Genomic DNA, 20727 nt, shown 5'->3' with positions numbered 1-20727 from the left:
GGCGTGGCCCGGGTCGTCCCCTCTCCGCGGAGGCGATGGCGATGGCGGCGGCGGCGGAGAGCAGCGATGCCAGGACCGGTGCAGGACGGTGGCTGCCGCCGCACTCGCCCTCGGGCCTGGTGCTGCAGACGGTGGAGATGCACACGGGCGGCGAGCCGCTGCGCATCATCCCGCGGCTAGAGGCGGCAGAAGAGGCAGCGGCGGTGGAAGGACTATCGCTGCTGTCGCTGCGGAGGGAGGTGGCGGCCACACAGGACCACGTGCGGCGGGCGCTGATGCACGAGCCGCGGGGGCACGGCGGCATGTACGGGGCGGTGGTGGTGCGGGGAGCAGCCGCCGCTGCCGACGCGCACCTGGCAGTCCTCTTCCTGCACGGCGCCGGCTACAGCGCTATGTGCGGCCACGCTGTCATCGCCCTTGGCCGCTTCGCCCTCGACTATGGGCTGGTGGCGGCACCCAGCTGCCCTGAGACCGCTGTCCACCTGCGCTGCCCCTGCGGGCCTGTCACTGCCTTTGTGCCCTGGGATGGTCACCGCAGTGGCAACCCTGTCCGCTTCCACAGTGTGCCAGCCTTTCCTATCACCACAGGTGGGATCTGGGCCTACTGCACTGGGTTGGGCGGGGGGGCTGGTGGTCTGGCTGAGGGGCATCTGGCAAATCCCTCCCCAATTCTGACGTTCCTCAAAGGCCATCAGGGACAGCACAAGGTGTCAAGTGCTGCGCTCTGTCATGGGAGCATCCAAGTCATTGTCTCTGCCCCCCTTGCACGTGACTGGGTTCCTCTACTCTGCATGCAAGCCAATGGCCCAGTACAGTTTCCCATCTTCAGAGCTCTCTCTTTCTCTTCCCAGACTTGGCCATCGACGTCCCCAGTTATGGGAAGGTGGTGGTCGACATTGGCTATGGTGGTACTTTCTATGCCTTCCTCAACGCTGAGCAGCTGGGCCTTGATGTGTGCTCTTCGAAGACCAGAGACCTTGTCAATGCGGCGACTGCAGTGACAGAAGCAGTGAAGAAACAGGTACAGTGGAGTGCTGTGGTATCCCAGCATGCTCCCTTTGGGTGACTGCACCAGATAGAGGCCCTGTATTCCCCTGAGATGCTCAGGATCAGAGGGAGTCCCATCCTTCTAGCCCTATGTTGAATTTTTAAGTTCTCCTCCAGCCTCACAAGGATGTGAGAAGGAGCTCACTTTCCTGCTGCTGTGTCTTTCTCTGTGCCTGGAGAAGCAGAGGTGGAAATGCAGCGCTGTGGCCTTGTCCCCTTCCTCTGGTCTCTTGAGAAAGCTGTACTGCTGGCTGCCCAGCTTCAGCATGCATTGCTGAAGCTGTCTTTGCTGTTCCTAGTTCAAGCTTTATCACCCTGAAAGCGAAGACCTGGCTTTTCTCTACGGCACCATACTGACCGATGGGAAAGATGCCTTTAGTGAGGAGCCCACCACCAACATCTGTGTGTTTGCAGATGAACAGGTACAGGAACGGGCTCTTCTCAGACGCACAAGACACCTTTATCCTTTCTTACACCCACTCCAGAGGACAGTTCTGCTGCTTCTTGCTTTGGGTAGTGATGATTGCTTCTGCAGCAGTTTTCCTCTGAAGAGCTGTCACTTAACACATGTTTGTTTAGTTCCTGATGACAGAAATACTTCTGCACATCTTAGATGGGGGCATTTTAAAAGGGTTTATATCTGTGTTCCATAGGTAGGAATTTCCCAGGAGTTCAGTGGCTGAGGTGGGTCCCAGCATAGTGCATGTCCTTAAAGTCCTCATCTAGGGAACAGCTGCTGGGGATGAAGAAAGCAAGAGAGAAAAGAAGGGGTGTAAACTTGTATCCTTGTCTGCAGTGGATAAGGCATCACATAAATAGCAGAGGAAGTTGTGATTGGACTGCTTAGCAGTGAGGAGTGTGGAGCATTGGGACAGATCACGTCGGAAGCTGGCCAATATTGTGGGTTTTGGAGGTTTTAAAATCCAGGCTGGCCAGCTGTGCTCTTAGTGTGAGGAGAACTGATCCTGCCTCGATGTGTAAGAATGGGATGATGCTGGGAAGCTTTCAGGTGCTCCCTAAGTAGCCTCAATATTTACTAGATCATTCATCCCTACAGGTTTGACAAAGCTGATCACAACTCAGACATTCCCCCAAACCTGTTTATTTTGTCCTTTCCTTTGTGATGTATCTGAATTCTGTACAAAACCCTAAGATAGAGGGGTCTCCCCCAAGTGCAGTATAGAGGTGGCCAAGAAACCCAAGGGGAGTGATACTGTTTTCTGTTAAACCCCAAAACAGTAGAGCTGGTTCACCTTCTCTTCTGAATGTAGGTTGACCGAAGTCCCACAGGATCGGGTGTGACAGCTCGCATCGCCTTGCAGTACCATAAGGGACTCATCCAGCTTAATCAGACCAGAACCTTTCGGAGCAGCACCACAGGATCCTTGTTCACAGGGAAGGCAGTGAAGGCAAGTGGCTTGTGCTGGACTTTCCCTCTGTCTAGAGGACTGTTGGAAAAGTGCTGTGGCCTTGGCTCAGTGGAGAAGCAGAGAAGCCTTTCTGTGCCTGGGGAAGGGCATATGGAAGGAAGGAGGTACCTGGGGGGTTTGTCTTACCACAGTCTTTCAAGATCTTTAGTTATAGAAGCAAGGAACAGTAAGACTGTTCTGTTGCATGGCTTCCCTGCAAGTCTTCTCTTGGCTATCAGGAAAGGACTGGGGTGAGAAGTGCTTATGTAGATAAATTAGCCTGGTCCATTCTCAATGGCAGCTAAGGTTGGATTCCTAGTTTAGTCCCCTCTTCCCTGCCCAAAGGCTGACTGTGCTGTTCAGAGATGTAACATCCATGTTTCCAGGCCCAGCCTTGGCCCTGTGACATCTGGCAACATGTGGCCATGAAGGTCTGAACATGTCACAGGGAGATGTCTTTGGGTGCGAGTGGCTACTGGTTTGTTGCCCTCCTGTGGCAGTGCTGTGGCTCGTGAGCTCAGACCAGCGTCAGCAGCAGTTGTGTAGGTGTGGAGCTCGTGCAGGCAAGGTGAGGTGGTGGAAGAGCTGCTGCACACTTTGGGATGTACCTGGGCAGGGCAGCATGCTCACTGAGGGGTGTCCGCACAAGTGCCAGGTAGCGCTGGTGTTTCATGGGCTTGCGAGAGGGAGAACCCCTCCATCACCTCTGTCCTGATCCCAATCCCTCTGCAGGAAGCCAAGTTGGGTGACTACAACGCTGTTGTTGTGGAAGTCTCAGGAGAAGCCTTTTACATCGGTACGACCACCTTCACTGTGGAAGAGGAGGACCCATTGAAACATGGCTTCTTATTCAAGTGACCCGAGCCATGGCATGGTGGCAAAGCCTCACTGATGGTTCTGCACTTCTCCTGCCCATGCATTTCTGTTCTGCTTCTCCACACGGCTCATTGCAATATGCCAGAGCAACAGGAATAGCCCTTGGTGGTGTGACAGCATCTGCTATGTTTCAAGCTAACAGGCCATGTTCCCCTGTTGTGATTAGCATATTGGGTGCAGTGTGATTATCATGTATGGGCTGCTCTGAGAACCCATCATATTTTTTTTCTCAATAATTATTTGCAGAAAATGTAGCTGATCTTGGAGATCTGTCTTCCAATTTATGTGCCTTCTCTGTGTCTGTAAATTACTAATTTCAAAGCCAGATTCCTATTAAATGCAGCTGAAAAACACTGCTTTTCTGCTCTTGTTTTCACTCCCGGAACTCATTTCCAGGGCTCTGCCGAGTGTGTCACAGCTGCTGATTTGAATTGCCTATTCTTCCTCATGCCTCAGCTCAGCTGCCCATGCTGCTGTGACTCATACCCCAGCTTCCCCTGTCTGCCCACCTCAGGCTGTCCAAACACTTCACTGCACTCGCTTCACCCCTTCTAGAACCCTCCTACACCCAAGGTATTTCCTCAGAACCTTCTACAGTCTCTGCTGTGGGTCCCCTAAACCTTCCTCTCTTGCTTATCCTGGACCATTGGCTGAAAATACTCTGTGGCTTACTTTTAACAGGAGCAGCTGTATTAGAATCATAGAATCATAGAATAGTTAGGGCTGGAAAGGACCTTAAGATCATCTAATTCCAACCCCTCTGCCATGGGCAGGGACACCTCACACTAAACCATATCACCCAAGGCCTCGTCCAAAGGTCTGATCCATTATGACCCTTGATTGCTAATTATTTACTGGTGATATTGCCTCAGCCCTGTGGGGTAGCTTGTGCAGCAGTATGCAGTCCATACTTGCTTTGCTAGAGCTTCTTGAGGGAGGATTGACAGTGGAAAGACCAAAGCAAGCCCTGGGCTGTAGGCAAGCATTTGCAGTGGCAGAAGCAGAGCTTCAGAACACTTGTGGCCTGTAATTTCCACTGTGTCTCTAGGCAAAATGCTGTTTGTTTATTGAAGACACTCATGGGAGTGTTCTTTGTTAAAATGAGACATGAAAATGAGAATTCTCATCTCCTAGTAGCTCATGCAGCAGAAGGAAGCAAGTCATACTGGAGAGCTTGGAAAAGGCTGGCATGGAAAAGCCTGGGATTGATTTCTTCTGTCAACATAGAAAATTATAACTTTGCCTGTGCTACCAACAGAGGGATTTTAGGCTGGAAGCTGGAACTCTTCCTTCAGCTTTCTAATAACACCCTGATACATCACTTACAGGCTTTGGTCCCAGGAGCAAGAACTGACAGACACATCCTTCGTGCTTGCAGGAGCAAGCTCCTCTGTGTGTTTTTAGCTACTGGGCATCTCCCCTGCGATCAGCCCCCCAGCCTGGATCCCGGGGAAGAGGTGGGGCAGCAAGTCCTGAAGCCCAGCATAGAAAGGTTGGAAGCTCTTCACGTATTAGAACAGGCTGTCCAGGGAAGTGGTGGAATCACCATCCCTGGAAGTGTTCAAAAAACATGTAGGTGTGGCTCTTAGTTACACGGCTTAGTGTTGGACTTGGCAGTCCTGGGGTAAAGGTTGGACTTAATGATCTTAAAGGTCTTTTCCAACCTATCTGATTCTGTGAATCTGTGATGAATTGGGTCACATCCCTCATTATGTATTCATGGTGATACTCCTAAGTTAGAAGTTTCTCCTGTAGGGGCAGCAACTCCAGCATGGCTGAGGGTGGTGGGACAGGGTCCTGCTTCCAGTGTGAGAGTCCCTGTCCTGACCCCTCAACCCCTCAGCTTGTGAGACTCCAACCTGGAGAGCAGAGCCGGCCTCCGCCAGAGTGCCTGGGGGTAGCTGATCCCTGCCCCTTCTTGATGGGCTGCAGGACGGTGCGGGAAAAGGGGCAGTAGGGGAGAGGGGCCGTGAGGGAAGAGGGCTTTGAAAGGAAAGGGGCCATGTAAGAAAGGGGCTGTGGGAACCCGTCCCCGGCTCTGGGTTGGGGTGAGGCCGGTGTGGGGTGAGGGAGTCCCTGTGCCCAGGCTTCCCGCGCCCCGCTGCTCGGCTGCGGACACTCCGTTCCCCGCCCCCGGGGCCGCAGAGCGAGCCGGGCCGGGCTGGGCCGGTTCCCCGGGCAACGGCGGCCGCGCGACGTCAGCGGCTGGCGGGGCCGGCGGCCCGGCGCGGGCGGGGAGCGCTTCTGCAGCCGCGGCGCCGGCCGGGGCATGGGGCTGCGCATGGAACCGGCCCCGGCTGTGCCGGGAAACCTGTCCCGCGGCGGCGGCAACGAGAGCGGCGGGGCGGCGGAGGCGGGAGGGGAGGCCGGGTGGTCTGCGGCGGCGCTGGCCTCGCAGGCGCTGGCGCTGCTGCTCATCTTCGCCCTCTCGGCGCTGGGCAACGGGGCGGTGGTGCTGGTGATAGCCCGGCACCGGCAGCTCCGCACGGTCACCAACGCCTTCGTGCTGTCGCTGTCGCTGTCGGAGCTGCTGGGCGCCCTGCTCTGCCTGCCCCTGGCCTTCTTCAGCCTTCTCAGCCGCCCGCCCGGCGCCTGGCTCTTCGGGCAGCGCCTCTGCCTGGCCAGCGCCGCCCTGCACGCTGGGCTGGGCATCGCCGCCACTCTCACCATGGCTCTCCTCTCCTTCGACCGCTACTGCGCCATCGTCCGCCAGCCCCGGCACAAGATGGGCCGCCGCCGCGCCGCACAGCTGCTGGCTGCCGTCTGGCTGGCCGCCCTGGCCCTGGCAGGACCCTGGTACGGGCTGGCGGGCGAGGGGCAGCGGGAGGCCCGTCCCGGGGCCTATCACTGCGTCTACGTGCTTCCCTGGGGCTCATCCCGGCTGGGGCCACCCTACGGCGCAGCCCTCATTGTGCTCTGCTACCTCCTGCCCTTCGCCCTCATGTGCTTCTGCCACTACAACATCTGCCGCGCCGTGCGGCTGGCCGAGAGCCGTGTGCGGCCCCTCACCACATACGGGCACCTGCTGCGGGCCTACGGGGAGATGCGCACGGCCACCACTGTCCTCATAATGATCGTCTCCATCATCTGCTGCTGGGGGCCCTACTGCGTCCTGGGGCTGGCTGCGGCTGCTGGCCACCTGCCTTTCTCGCCCACCATGGATGCTGTAGCCAGCGGGATGGCCTGGGCCAACGGTGCCATCAACCCCCTCATCTATGCTGCCCGCAACCCCAACATCTCTGTGCTGCTGCGGCACAGCCGTGAGGGTGGCTACAGAACTAGGAACAACATGGCGGCCTACCTCTTGGTCCCAGGACGCCAGCCGGAGCCCTGGAGCAGGGCTGACCGTGTCCGGGAGCGCTACATCAATCAGCACAGCGGCCCCCCAGGCAGTGCCCCGTCTTCCTCCAGCCCAGTGAGCGGGGGAGAGATGGCCATGTGGGCCTGCAAGAATCCCGCTGTACTATTCTGCCGGGATGGGCAGCCAGATGCCATCTCGGAGGCCACCTTGCAGGCCAAAGTGGGCACTGTTGACACCAGCCTCTGAAGTGATGTGGGGCCAGGATGCAGGCTCTGGGCCTCAATGCCATGTCCCTGAAGAACTGTGGGGAGCCCCAGTGCTTGGAATCCTTTGCTGGCAGACTACCAGGAAATTGGAAATTGGAGCGATGGGACTGTGTGAGACACTGTGTGGTTTGTTCTTCATTGTGTGAGCTCTGGTTTGGCAGCTCAGTCTGCAAGCAGCGAGAACTCCACAGTGAAAAAAGTCCTCCTACTGTTTCAGCCGACCTGATGCACTAGTGATGGCTGCCAGCCTGAGCCAGCACAAGAGCTTAACTGCAAGAACAAAACAGTGTTTGCTCCAGTCCTGCAGAAAATGCCATAGTGAAGCTAAGAGACAGGCATGCAAGTACAGCGCAAATGGACTGACTGTGTGAGCTGTTCGCTAAGTGCCAAAAAGCCATTGAAAACGGAGCACTGGCAGCTGGAAAACACTCTGAAAACACCACACTGTGAAAGCCGCATCATGGCAGGAAAATGTTGTTTTAACCCATTATATGTGGAAGTGGTGATAATCAGAAAGTCATAGGCTGTGGGACAGGGTAAAAAAGCGATGTATTATTGTTTTGGTTTTGTTTATTTTAAAACTCCAAAGCATAACAACAGTAACTGGTGTGAAAGGGAGGATGTATGACACTGGGAGAGAAGGAGAGGAAGATGAAACCTTAGTTGTCAAAATTTCAACAATCCTTTTTTTGTTGGAGCAGTCAACTTAAAATGTTGTGAATACAAGAAATGAGAGTTCTTCAGACACTGAGGAAAAGGGTGTGGGTGTAGACTATGGTATCGCTGAGTTTGTGCGCAGGGGGTGCACTTTTTGAGCTCATCTCCCATCTGTGGGAAGTGTCTCACATCTCTAAGAGTGATGTGAGAGGTGAGTATCTGAAAGGAGGTGTAAAGCAATTTCATGTGCTCTTTGTGTGCTCTTAAGAATATGAAAGTGTGTATATGCAGAGAGCAGATACTGTATTGATGGCAGCAACCCATCTGGAGTATATTTAAAATCCATTTTAGGAAAGGAAAATAATACAGTGGAAGTGCAATTGTGGCATAAATTAATTTGAATTTATCAGTGTATTATTTTTGTCCAAAGGCCTAAAGCCTAAAATTGGTATTTCAAATCAGAAACTAAGATTGGGCTTTTTTTTTTTTTTTTTGCCGTTAAATGTAAGAGGCAGGCAAGTGTTTTTCCTTGTACAGGCTTTAAAAATACAGTGTTACTGTTTTACTGGATTTTGCAACTGTTTGTGACCCAAGTGACCATATTATCATTGTTTTGTAAGTGAGACAAGAAGTAAATTTGTCTTTTATGCAGGCGATGAAAGTGTCTCAGCCTGTATCATTCTCAGCTCAGACTTGAGAAAGAAACTTCTGTAAAATATTGGCAGATGAATGGTAGCAGAGAGAGCCTAATCACTTGTGAAATTTTAATGCAGCTCTTGTCCATGCTGTGAGCATTACTGTAATTTTCTTCTGGGAAGCTCATGAAGTCCAGGAGGAAAAAATTTGACCCTTGACAGCTGCTCAGCACTGATACTTTGCCCTGCAGGTCCCGGGTTTTGCAAGTTGGACAGTATATTCATACTGTTTCAGAGGGAAGCTGTACAAAAATATACAGCTTTTCACAGCAGCTGTTTGACAGCAGGTGAACACAGTGACTTGTTAGAAGGGTAGGACAGGAATTTTCTTGCATACCTGCCCTTCCACAGCAAATTATGGCCAGTGTAAAGTGAAAGAGGTGGTTGTGAATAATGAGATTAGATTTAACTCTTATCTAGGTAGCTGGCAGGTGGTAACAAGGAGACTTGTGCAGGCTAATTTGCCAGAAAGAGCACTCTGGTGTTTAGACAGCTTCAAGAGCGTTTGCCTGAGTTCCACTAGTCATTGACTCTTACCTATAGAAAACTTTAGCTATGATCCAGGAGGTAGCAAAGAAAACCCGTAGGGTTCTGCCTTCCCAGAAGGGTTATTGCTCCATGAGTTGTAGCAACAGTCCTTAGAATAAATTCCAGTGCTCTGTAATGCAGGGAAGACAGAAGCAAGGAAAACTGTCTAACTCAATACTCATAGCCTTGTGTAATTCAGGCAGTGCACAAAGACCACTTGTAGTTCATGTATCACCTGCAGAACAGCTGCACCCTAACTCTGATCCTCTGGCTGTGGTAGAGCTAGCATGTTGGTGTGTATTGCAGTATGAAGTCTGTATGGAAAAGGATGTTGCTGTTTTTAGCCTGGCCCCTCTGCAGGTCTGAAGCAGAACCTGTACTTTGACCAGAAGTGATCATTTAAAGCCTCCCTGTCTTTAGCACCAGAGACTTACAGGGTTCTTTTGCACTTTTTGCATGCAAGAAGAGCTCTATCTGCCAACTGGAACAAACTTGGTCAGAGTAGATGAACTAAGGTATAGTTAGTGGGTTAAGGAAATGAAGAAGATGAAGGCCCAGCACTGCTGTGCCTGACTCGTGGCATGCCATCGAGTGCTATGGCTGCATTGGCTAAACATACTGGCTAACATGGCTAAAAGCCCATGAAAAGGGTGGTCCTGTTCCCCTCAGTGCTTGGCTCTGGCCAACTGCCCAGTCCCTTCTGTACATACCACCACAACTGACTGTCACTAGCCAGCTCAGGCACTAAACAACAGAAACCATTCATTCCCTCTTTTGCATGCTGGTTTTGTTTTTCTGGCAGTTCTGACGGGCAGGATTGGGAATGCCAGGGCTGAGGTCGACCATGAAGCATCATGGGAGTTGCATCAGGAGTGAACCAACGCAGCTTTCTAGGAAGGTGGTAGTGAAGCTGGAACAACACAGATATTAACATATTTTTAACAAGCACTGGCTGGTGCTCATAATTAATCTTGTATGTGAAGAGCTGAATGAGGGCAGCTGGCTGCGGTCATTGAGCCATCACAAAGCAGCACATTTCTGTTAAACACGAACTTGGGCTGTAGGAGGGGAGATTCTTGACCAGATTCTTTTTGACGTGGACCTGCACCAGCTCCAATAGAGAGCCAGCCTGTGTTTTAAAGCTGTGCTTGTTCTGTACTCCTCATAATCATAGAATCATTCTGTGATTCTATGATTATAGGTTATAACGATTCCACAGAATCGTTTTGATTGGAAAAGACCTTCTAAGTCCAACCATCAACCTCGCACTGCCAACCCCACCACTAAACCATGTTCCTAAGTGCTACATCTGCACATCTTTTTAATACCTCCAGAAATGTTGTCTCAACCACTTCCCTGGGTAGCCTGTTCCAATGCTTGACAACCCTTTTGGTGAAGAACCTTTTTCTAATATCCAATCTAAACCTCCCCTGGTGCAACTTGAGGCCACTTACTCTTTGTCCTGTCACTTGTTACTTGGGAGAAGGGATTAACCCCCACCTCATTATAATTTCATCTCTGGTAGTGGAGAGAGTGATACAATCTCCCCTCAGCTTCCTTTTCTCCAGGCAAAACAAACCCAGATCCCTCAGCCGCTCCTCATATCACAGCACTGTTGAACAAGTCAGGTAACATTGCAGGTCTACAGACTACACAGGTCTCTACACCCACATTTTAAAAGCTGTGTTTTAAAAAACACTACCAAACAGTGAAGTGTCTTAAATCACAAACAGCAGAGAGAGAAACACACATGCAAACACACACAAACCACACCAAAGGCTGCAGGCTGCCTGCTGAAATGGTACTTGGAATGCTGCTATGTCCCAGCTGTGCTGAAGGTTGCTGCCTCTCACCAACAGTGCAGAGCAGGCGAGAAGGTCTTGGCCATGCTAGCAAACAAGCCGGTGTGTGAGTCTGTCCTCGTACCTGACAATACAGGTACAAGTGTCCATGGGTTCTTCCAGAAGGAGACCTGAGGTTTACCTCACTGTTTTACTGTAGCTCTGAAAACTCTGTCCATGGTTGCAGTGACTTTTTTCCAGGTAAGAAAATATCACAGGAAGCAGCTCCTGGCTAAGCCACTAATGGGGACATTAGCTCCACGTCTTTTAGATGCTCATGCTGCTGTGCCCCACTCAGTGATCCTCTTTCTTTAAGCTGAAGGATAACTCAGAAGGCAGCAAGACACCAAGGTTTTAGACACTGCAAAAGTAGCTCTAAGGCTCCAACCCTTCAGCCATAGCTCTGCAAACTTTCCTTCTTCCTCCATTGACATGAGCCTGGATACAAGGCAAACCACAATCTCATCTGGAAAGGGCTCTGCAAAGGATGTTGAGACATTGTGTTAGCAACCCAATTCAAAAATCTTGTCATTTATTCAGTGCAGGGTATTTGGCATGAGAGCAGTTCACATGATATGAAGATCAGATAGCAGTGACGTTAGTCAAACCGAATTAAAAATTAGTCCTTGGGCTCTTTAGTCCCTCGTTGACTTCCCAGCATACCCTCAGTCTAAGAGTTCCATACTGTCTGGCAATGATACAACTGATGCATTGTATCTTAGAACAAAAACATCAAGTCTTGATGAGTGACAAGCATTTTAGAAGGTACTGTTCCAGCTGGAGTCAGTGCTAGTTTTGCTGTTGATTTAATTATTATATTAATTCAAGTCATTATTTTCCACTCCCTGCCTAGTCTCTGGATGAGGTCCTGGTTCAGAGCAAACGCTTTGTGCATAGCTTAAAACCTGCTAACAACTAGTAATTTATAAGTGACAGTGTGACAGGCTGTAATAGCTGACAGTAATCACCCAAAACAGAATATCTCATGTGAATGAGATTCCCCTTTCCTGCTTCTCTTTCAGCCCTGGTGTTGGTTTGTATGTCCAGTAGATGCCAGCAGAGATCTAAGCAGCCAGCACAGTTAACGATCCTAAGGCCTCCTTCTGTAATGAGACCTGCCAGTCAACTCACCACTGCTATATTTCAAGTTGCAACCAATGCAGTGCAAGCCCTAAGCATATATCTTTGAAACCTAGTTTCAAAGATGGCAATTATTAAGCTCTACACATGCTGCTCTTTGGAAGGTTTTTTGTTGAGACTGAAACAAATAATTTGGAAAGCACATCAGGAAAGTGGCACTTTGTACTCTCTAGCTGGCTAGCATCTGTGCTGCATGGTCTCCAGAACTGCAAAACCTCCAGCCCAGATGCTTGGTGAGATCAGTCCTGGTGCTAGCAGGGTGCTTAGTTCAGCAGCAGAGCTGTGTCCTCACTTTAGCTGCATTTGTATTTTTTATATGGTGACTCTTATTGTTAATAATAAATGGGTGCACCTCGAGAGCTGCTTGCAAAGAATTACAGAGCCACAAGGTAGTAACTAAGTGCCAGCAGAATAAAACGGCCCCAAATCCTGCAGGAGGAGTAACCTGCAATGTGATCTTGGCTCGAGTGTCTCCATGCCCAGCAACACTGTGATGCTTTGCTGCTGCAAGCCCTGAGCTTGCCAGGACATGTGGGGTAAGTCCCATTGGGTTCACTGGGGCTGGATGTGTGCACTATCCATACCATGGCCAGCCCTCTTACTGGTCCCAATTTGCAAAAGAACAATGGGTGCTTAATCCCATGCTGCTGGTAGAACACTGCCTGGGGCTTGAAGCATCTACAGTCACACCAGGTGAAGTACTTGGGGAACAGCTCTGTGTTTCTAGATACTTTTTTTTTCCTAGGAAATCACCACTGTGAGAAGGAGGAAAAGCAACATGGAGTGGCAGACTGTAAATCCCTCTCAGTGGCATAAAATGGATGAGTCACTGGGGAAATCAAAGTGAAAGTTGCAGGAACCCCAAGGAGCAACACCAGGACCTGCATTAGTCTAGCTGGGGAGTGATGGATGATCTGCTTAGCCAAGACGATCCCAGGAGGCTGTGGCTGAAGCCAGAGGAGATTAAGTGAGCGGGGCTCAAAGGCAAAGGGAATGCCAACACAACTTGATATGTGCTGAGGGTCAGATCCTGCGTGGGATTCACTTGCGAAGTATCCCTCCTCACAAAGCAGCTCTGCCAGAAGGAAGGCAGGTGGTGACATCCTCCAACATTTCTGTCCTAGGGATCTGGAGCTGCCAGCACTGTCCAAGCAGGTCCTGAGTCAGGCTGGTGTGTCTATATGAGCCCTGCCCTGCTCCTGTCCCCATTACTGCTGGCATCACCACTCTGCTCAGCTCCACACATCTCAGGAGTGGGGTTTCGGCTGAGCTTTAAGCCCAGGCTCTTCTAGCACAGTCTGTAATAGCCACAGCCGAAGAACAATCCATGTATTTTTTCCAGAGACATTGTGCTCATCTCACCACCCCAACTGGAGGGGCCCTGCTGGTGCTTGCTACTCAGGCAGCAGTCAAGCCCTGGAGCCTTGTTTGGGCTGTTTGTATTGGGTGAAACAGCCTATCAGTGTGCCCACAGGCTTCTAGGGTGATCATGAAAGATGAGCTGGATCCAGCTATGGTTCAGCAGAGGAAGTAATTCACTCCAAAAGGGGCAGTTTGTTATTTGTGCTGTTTCTTGACTTGCTGTCACTTCGCTCCTCCAGATTCAGCTGGTTTCAAAAAGACAAGCACTGCCAGGAGCTTGCAAAACTGACTGGGGAGGAATTTCTGAATATTTGGGATCTGTAATTATATGTATTCATTATTCTTGCCTTTATAAACTATTTTCAGCCTTATTTATTCCATAGTCAGCTCAGAAACTAGGGAGCATCTAAAGGGATTCACAAACTGAAAAAAAAAGGGTTTTTTTTTTAAAGCTTTGATGTGAAGAGAGGATTCTACCTTTTCTCAGAGGGTTTTTTATTGTTGTGTGCACCGAAGAGTTAAAAGCATTTGCAAACCTCAGTGCTTCACAGCTTGTCTGCTTTCCCTTCAAACATGCAAACACTCTCTTCCCCTTGCCACCGCAAGAAGAAGATTGCAGCAGGGGTGACTTTGGGGAAGTCACTTAGAAAAATGGCATTCCTCCAAGGGAGGAGAAGAGCTTCCTGCCCTTCCACATGTGCAGGAACACCCCTGTTTCTCCCAGGGCAAGTCTGGCTGAAGGCAGCAGGAATCCCTCCACCTGCTTCTGCTAGCATTAGTGATGTGCAGGCTTAAACACTTGGGTTTACGCTTGGTAGCTTGGCCAGAGGGCTTCACTGAAGTGTGGAAATTGACCCCAGGTTGGTGCTGCTCGTGGGCACTGTGCTGGCTGCTTGTTGAGGCTGACAGGTAGCACTGGGTTAGCACACCCCACCACAGTGAAAGGCAGCTGGGGAGATGCTGGTGCTGCAGCTGGTGAGGAACAAAACCCTCTGGATGTGTCCTACAAATCAAAATCCCTCAGGGTCGCAGATGTGGACAAAAGCAGCAAGATAGATTTCTCCTAAACTGCTCACCCGGCAGTACCCTCACAACCATGTAAATGTGATTTGCTCACGTGACCTAGCAACATCCTGTGAACTGATCTCAGCATCAGGAGAAAAAGTGCTCTGAATAATCAGGTCAGTTATTTCTTCAGTGAAATCTAATGTGCCGTGGCACTTGTGCTCTTTCCTGACCTGTGCCTGTGGCTTCTGTGCTCAGTCTGGTGCATTTTACAGAACATTTGGTAATATCCAGTCCCTGAGGTCACATCAAGTTTTTAATACAGCATCTGAATTGTGGATTCTTTCCAGAAAATGTAACTCAAATGGTGATCTCCCCCTGCTATTGAATTGGAAAGGTTTGCCATAGAAATTAAGTCTTTCCTGAGTGCTTCACACTCTGATTTCACAGTAAAAAGGGTTTCAGGCAGAGGTCTGGAGCTAAACAAAGCACAAGGCTGGGGTTCCCTCATCGTGAGCCCAGGGGATGCTTTGCACAGAGCTTGAGAAAGTAGAAAAGCTGTATGAATGTATACAAGCACGAATTCAAGCAGATGGAAAAGCTTCTGGTACCCCTAAGCACTTGACAGCTCCGAAGTCTGGAAAGTGCCAGCAGATGGTGGTGCTGCCTTTCCCGGGGCCTCTGCTGGGGCCCGGCAGCGCAGAGCTCCCAGCTCCCTGCCTCACCTGCGCACACTCAGCAAACCTGGTTTAAAGCTAAAAATAATATAAAATGCTCAGAGGTTTCAAGTCAGAGCACACCTGATTAAAATGGAGAACTCTCTGTTTCACATGGATATATTGCAGGACCCTGAGCAATGCCAGGAAGAGATGCCACAGGAGAGGCATCTGTGGGATTCCTGCAGGAGAGGGAATGGTGGTGGCTCGTAGCCTCCCTCCTGCATCCATCAGCCTTTGTGTCAGCTTGGCCTCTCCCACCCTCTCTGCCTTCCCTGTCTCCCAGAAGCACAGATCGAAGGGCATGTTCACCCCATAGCACAGGCTAGTACAGAAATACCCAGGTTTGTTTATGGGGTTTTACTGCTACACTGGTTTCTGCACTGAGGGATGAGCCTGTTCCTGGGGTGCCTCAGCAGTGCCAGCCCTGCACAAAGGCCATACATCTGGTGACCAGGCTGTGCAAGAGCATAATTTTGGTTGGCGAAGTGCAATTTTACCCCAGAGCAGCTGCTTGAGCTGTGACATAGGCACTGGGGACATAGCCAGGTCCAGCTGCAATGCAGGACTGGCAACGTCTCCGCTTTGCTTACTCTTTCCTGAGGGTCTCCAGGAGGCACGTCAAAGCCTGACAGACCCATTGGTCCCGCTGTACCCTCCCTTGGGAATAAATAAATACTTTTGGACATCAAGTCCAGCAAGCTCCTCCTAACCCAGCACCCTGCCACTGCTTGCCAGTGGCGCCAAAGGGGCAGTGATGCCAGCAGGGCCAGGGGCCAGGAGTCTCCCCATTGAGCCATGTCTGCCCTACTTGCTGAGCTGGATTTTGCATGCAATGCTGTGTCTGCATCAGGTCATTGCCCCAACATCTTGACTCATCTTTTCCAAGCTATAGCATGATGACAAGGATAACAGGTTGGGTATGGGAACTGATACCTGACACTGGCTCTGGAAGGACTCCCAGCCTTCACAGCAGAGAAAGCTGTGGGGCTGAAGCAGAGCATAGGCAAAGCTGGCTCATCAGGTTTGGTGCCACCAACCCAGGTGGCCCCATGGGGCAAGACCTCTGTGAGCACCATGCCCAGCAGCTCCCCTGGCACCATCGGGTCTGGGAAGGTTTTTCCTGTCCAGCACACCCTCCTCATGGCTTTAACTGAAGAGAGCATCCAGGATTTGGGGCAAAGAAGCCCTTTTTCAGATGTAATCCCAGATAGCCAGGCCATTGGAGATATGAGCTCCTGGCCACATGGGTTCACTAAGCACCAGTCTAGCATCTGCTACCCCAGTCCTCTTACTTCTGGGATGATCAGCTTTGTATCTCCAGTTTATGTTCTCAAGTCATAGATGCTGCTATTTCAGCCTTGAGGAAGGGTTTGCAGGCTAGGAAACTTGCATGTTGCTAGGCTTTTCTCTCCTCTCAGATATCTTGGTTGAATAAAAAGCTATACCCTGTCCTTGCTCACATCTCCCACTGCCACCCTGTCCCTGTCCTGGGGCCCATACTGTGTCACACACAAGTGTGGCCCAGGATACCTGCAATCTGCCATTAACCAGAATTTCAGGTCCTCATAGGGTTGTAGGGCTTGGGCATTATTGCATTTATGGATGCACCCCAGAGCATCATTGTCCTGGGGACATGGGGATTTATGAAGGGAAGAGCATCTGGAGCCATTTCCCTTTTGCTTGAATCCTCTCGCTACACAGCCTGGGGCTGCTTTCGCAAGGCATCACTAGCCCACCCAACTGCCAGGCACCATGGTGGCAGCTGTGCTCTTCACCCCTGCCCTGTGCTCCCTGCCAGCCCAGTTTTGACCAACGCCAGGCCATAAATATGCTCTGTGGCTGGCAACACTGGCCATGGGATATAAATAGGAGAGTGCTGCCATGTATGCCGGCCTGACGCTGGTTAGGATCACACCAAAGGAAGCCCCAAGCCCAGGGATGTGTTAGACATCCCATCTGTGCTGGCTCAGTGCCAGCTTACTGGTTATACTGGGGAAAGCCCTGAAAAGATTAGAAAGCATATGGGTCTGAGCATAATGCTGCCATCTCTGCAAACAGTGAGGTCTGGGGGTGTCAAGTGCTGCAAAGATCACTCATGCAAAGAGCATTGGAAAAAGAAGAAAATAACACAGAGCCCAGACGGGAAGGTGTGTGGGAATGGTGAGTGTGAACAGGCCAGGAAGGGTTTGGTCTACTGCCAAGAAAACACCTCTAGTGTGTCTAGATAGGCTTGTTACAGACATGCCAGCCAGCCCTGGCAGCACTGGTCTGGCGACGTCAGCTGCAGAAAGGGACGTATCTGACCCGACAATTCAAACCAGGTGGCTGCTTCAGTAGCATGCTGCTAGAAAGGTTATCACCAAGGCTGGAACAGGCATCAGCAACAACGCAGAACTGAATGGGGTTGCTAACTGGGAGGTGTTTCAGAGCCCACAAGTGGGGGACCATGCTGCAAGCCAGGAGAGTGGAAAAACGCTCGACCACCTAAACCCCAGCACACAGGAAAGTGATAAAGCGGGGTTACCAGCCAACACCAGCAATGACTGCAAATACCCCAAAAAAAGAGCAACCTGCAGGCAGCTTTTTTTTTCAACACCTGTCTCAATCCCCAAATATCCTATTTCCCCCCCCCCAAAAAAAAAAATAAAATTGACTTCTGGCTCTGCCACATACACTCACTGAAATTGTTTTTCTTTATTGCATATTGCCATCTTAGAAAATGTACAGTCTCATAACATTACACAGCATTTCCCACTAGCTAAGACTACTAACATCCTTGCACCTAACAGACTACCTTGGTCACTACAAAGCTAATAAGGTCCAAGACATATACTTCAGTTTACAAATTGTTATGGATTTTTTTTGGCATTATTAAAAAAAAAAATCATCTTTAAAATACACACCAAAGAGGAAAGAATGGCTACTTACACCAGCACCAATCTAAAAGTAGTTTTCGACAATGGCACATGGAATTACCTGCACACAGCCTTCGTATTTATTTATAGAGATATTTTTTTTTTTCTTTTTTCTATTTTTTTGAAAGAAAACAAAGAAATGGCAAACTCAGCCTGGTAACGAGGCTGTTGTAAAACAATATTAAAAAACCCCAAAACAACAAACAGGTTTGGAAGGGCAAGAGGAAATCTGTCAGGAAAGGTCCTGATGTGGCATTGGGGTCACGGAGGCAGGAGCCGGGGCTGAGTGCTGGTGGCCGAGCCCTGCACCCAGGGCCCCGGGAGGAGATTGCCCTTTGCAACTCCCACAGCCTTTCGAATTACAACGTGTGTGACCAACCATTCCTTAAACCATCAAAGGCCAGACTGCTGTTTTTTAACCTTATCTTCTTCTTTTTTTTTAATATATATTTTAAATCCCCCCCCCAAGTCCATTCCCTCAATTGTATCAGCCCCGTTTTTTTTTCAGCCATAAATAAAAAATATAAATAGAGGCACTTTAGTTAAGGAATAGTATTATCATTGCCTTTTGTTTTTATTTCCCCCTCCTTCTTAAAGCAAAGTGCTTAACTCCACCTTTGCACATAATCTGCAGGTTTTGCAGCTGCTTGGATACGAGGTGCTGGACGTCGTTTTTGCACTTACCTGCTTTATTTATTATATTTATTACTGCTTTAAATGCTACTCAGAAAGAACTTTGTCTTTTTTTTTTGTCTTTTTTTTTTTTTAATCTACAGTGTGTCAAAAGTTGCAATGAAGAAAAGAACAAAATGGTAAAACCATAGCTCTTGACAACTCTGGTTAGACAGAGATTTCACAGCTTTCACTCAGCACGCAGACCCCGTGGCCTTCAGGTGCTTAGAACCGTATTTCTTTTTATACAAATTAGTTTAAACAGCACTTTTGCTATACAGTACATATAGTTAACTGACATCCCATACCCCACCAGTAATACCGATTATCTGACAAAAAAAACCAACCAACCCAACCTTATTTCAAATAGTGTTACTATCTAGTGCAACAGGGACAAACTCATCTCTCCACAGGAAAAAGAACAAACAAACAAAAAAAAAGGATCGCAAAAGTATTGGTGGTATAAAAAGGTTTTGTTTTGTTTTCTTAAAAACCACAGCACAAATAAATAAAAGTAAAAAGTAACAGTCCTCTATATACTCAGTATAATTTAACAATAGAAACATTAATATGTTAATGGTGGCTACTTTTTATTCTCCAATTCTTAATTTTCTAAACCCTTAAATTATTACTCCCTGAGAGCTTTGAATTATTTTTATTATTTTGTTTTATCGTGTTTTTGGACTGACATTTGACAGGTAGTTCTGCTTACAAATTTGCAATGACAATGAACAGCAAACCAGTCAAAAAAAGGACCTGGCTAAGAGATGAGCGTTTCTTGGCATCACTGCTTCTGTGTATCTGATAAGGAAAAGAGAAAAGAAGGTTGTTGAAAGCTGGTGGGTTTTGCACCAGCCCCTTTTGTGTATCAGAGACCTTTGGTCCTGACCCACCTTTACAGAGGATACAGTTTGTCCCATTGAACAGAAAGGAAGAATAAAAATTACAACACAAGTTTATGCTCTTCGTCTCCTCTGAGAACCGACCTTTCCCACCGTCCTGGGCCAGAAAACATTGTAGAAGTATAAATACATCTGTGCGGCATTAGAGCAATAAGCACTTTGGGGTAAACTTTTCCTTTAGTAAGGTGGTGGTAAGAGGAAAAAGAGCATTTCCCAAGGATGACGGGAAGAGCATTGCTGGGAGCACCCGTGGCGCCAAGCTCAGGAGCCAGCGCGAAAGTACGGATCTGCAAAGTTTTTGGAATAATCACAACAACAAGAAAAGAAAAAACAACCAATGGATTAAAGTTCAGTCAACTTTGTATTTTTTTCTTTTCTTCTTTAAACCACTTGGCTTGTGTGCAAGGCAACCCCTGCAAATGGCCTGGGGCGTTCCAGGCAGGAGAGCAGCTTCCCATTGCCTTTCGGGCCCATGGGGACCACCGGTGTCTCTGGGTTGGGTCCTCTCTTGTTCCGCAGATGCGGTATTGTGCTTGTGCATGGGGAGAACTACTTTTCAGAGCAGGTTGGAGGGGAGGAGGCAGTGCCCATCAAGGCGGGCTGCCGACACACCTCCATCCATGCTCCCGATCCGACTATATACACAGTATATACACACATACACACTTGCCCGTGGTGAGAAAGAGTGTGCCACTGTTTCGCTTTCTATTGCAAGGCAGTATAATGGGAAGAACCCCTCCCACGTCACTTCAAAAAGACTAACCCACATTTTTCTGTTGGGCTTTGTTGTTGCAGTTTGTTGTTCAGAAGTTGAGCTTGGTGACGGGCCTCTCACGGCCGCTGTCAGCCAGCTGGTTGGTGATGCGCTTGCGGTTGCGCTTCAGTTTGGACAGGTCCTTGTCAAAGACTTCGCCGGAGCGCAGGGCCGAGACGAGGTCATCGAACTCACCGCCTTCCTCCCCACTCTCTTTTGCCTTCCTTGCCTTGCGCTCCCGCTCCCGCTGCTCCTTCAGCTGTGTGCCATGGAGAGAGGGAAAGGAGACATCTCACTCTCATGGATGAGGTTGTGGGAGTGCCCAACACATGCATGGTGACCCCCAAACTCATGAAACAAGAATGGTATCCCACCCCAGTGCTTAGCATGCAAGAGCTGGTAAGGGTTATTGATACAACCCATAGGCTGAGGTCCACAGCATCATGGCTGCTGCTGCTGGGTCACAACAGCACACAGGCAGCACCAGCTCTGCTGCATGTTTTAGCTCCAACATCTCACAAACCCAAGGTCATTAATTAAACAATCAACAGTGAAAAGCCAGTGGGTCTAAAGCACAAAAGCTCCCTGCCCAGGCTTCAGTGCTTCCTGTGCCACAATGGCCACCATGGGTACAATGC

General features: G+C 49.6%; 3 protein-coding genes across 4 annotated transcripts in view; 2 read left to right on the top strand and 1 right to left on the bottom strand.

The window, feature by feature from the left end:
- The first annotated feature begins 35 nt into the window (after window positions 1-35).
- Window positions 36-3686, top strand: L3HYPDH (trans-L-3-hydroxyproline dehydratase). Of its 2 annotated transcripts, none has more exons than XM_057416203.1 (5): window positions 36-588; window positions 852-1021; window positions 1347-1469; window positions 2319-2456; window positions 3189-3686. In XM_057416203.1, the coding sequence occupies exons 1-5, from the start codon at window positions 36-38 to the stop codon at window positions 3312-3314; spliced, it is 1110 nt and encodes a 369-aa protein (XP_057272186.1). In that variant the 3' UTR covers window positions 3315-3686. The 2 variants fall into 2 exon arrangements, with proteins under 2 accessions (XP_057272186.1, XP_057272187.1); XM_057416204.1 differs by having other exon boundaries at window positions 39-588; window positions 2319-2460; window positions 3193-3686.
- A 1888-nt stretch (window positions 3687-5574) lies between these two features.
- GPR135 (G protein-coupled receptor 135) lies at window positions 5575-7896 on the top strand. Its single transcript, XM_057416201.1, has one exon. The coding sequence runs from the start codon at window positions 5602-5604 to the stop codon at window positions 6877-6879; it is 1278 nt and encodes a 425-aa protein (XP_057272184.1). The 5' UTR covers window positions 5575-5601; the 3' UTR covers window positions 6880-7896.
- A 9620-nt stretch (window positions 7897-17516) lies between these two features.
- Window positions 17517-20727, bottom strand: part of DAAM1 (dishevelled associated activator of morphogenesis 1) — an 81715-nt gene continuing 78504 nt past the window's right edge. The window contains exon 27 of the mRNA XM_057416207.1: window positions 17517-20348. Within this exon, the coding sequence (XP_057272190.1) occupies window positions 20139-20348 (210 nt within the window). The 3' untranslated portion in view covers window positions 17517-20138. The remainder of the gene's footprint in view (window positions 20349-20727) is intronic.

Source organism: Pezoporus wallicus, unplaced genomic scaffold, assembly GCF_028554395.1.
Source record: "Pezoporus wallicus isolate ANWC-B61680 ecotype Strahan unplaced genomic scaffold, APGP_CSIRO_Pwel_v1 scaffold_2146, whole genome shotgun sequence".
NCBI lineage: Eukaryota > Metazoa > Chordata > Aves > Psittaciformes > Psittacidae > Pezoporus > Pezoporus wallicus.
The sequence above is the reverse complement of the archived record's forward strand: the minus strand, read 5'-3'. Positions and strand labels throughout refer to the sequence as shown.

Bases quoted from the DNA above. Each gene is read 5' to 3' on its own strand.
- L3HYPDH (XM_057416203.1), top strand. From the start codon at position 36: ATGGCGATGGCGGCGGCGGCGGAGAGCAGCGATGCCAGGACCGGTGCA. The intron at 1,022-1,346 runs GTACAGTGGAGT...TGCTGTTCCTAG, and splicing joins CAGAAGCAGTGAAGAAACAG to TTCAAGCTTTATCACCCTGA. The intron at 1,470-2,318 runs GTACAGGAACGG...TTCTGAATGTAG, and splicing joins GTGTGTTTGCAGATGAACAG to GTTGACCGAAGTCCCACAGG.
- GPR135 (XM_057416201.1), top strand. From the start codon at position 5,602: ATGGGGCTGCGCATGGAACCGGCCCCGGCTGTGCCGGGAAACCTGTCC.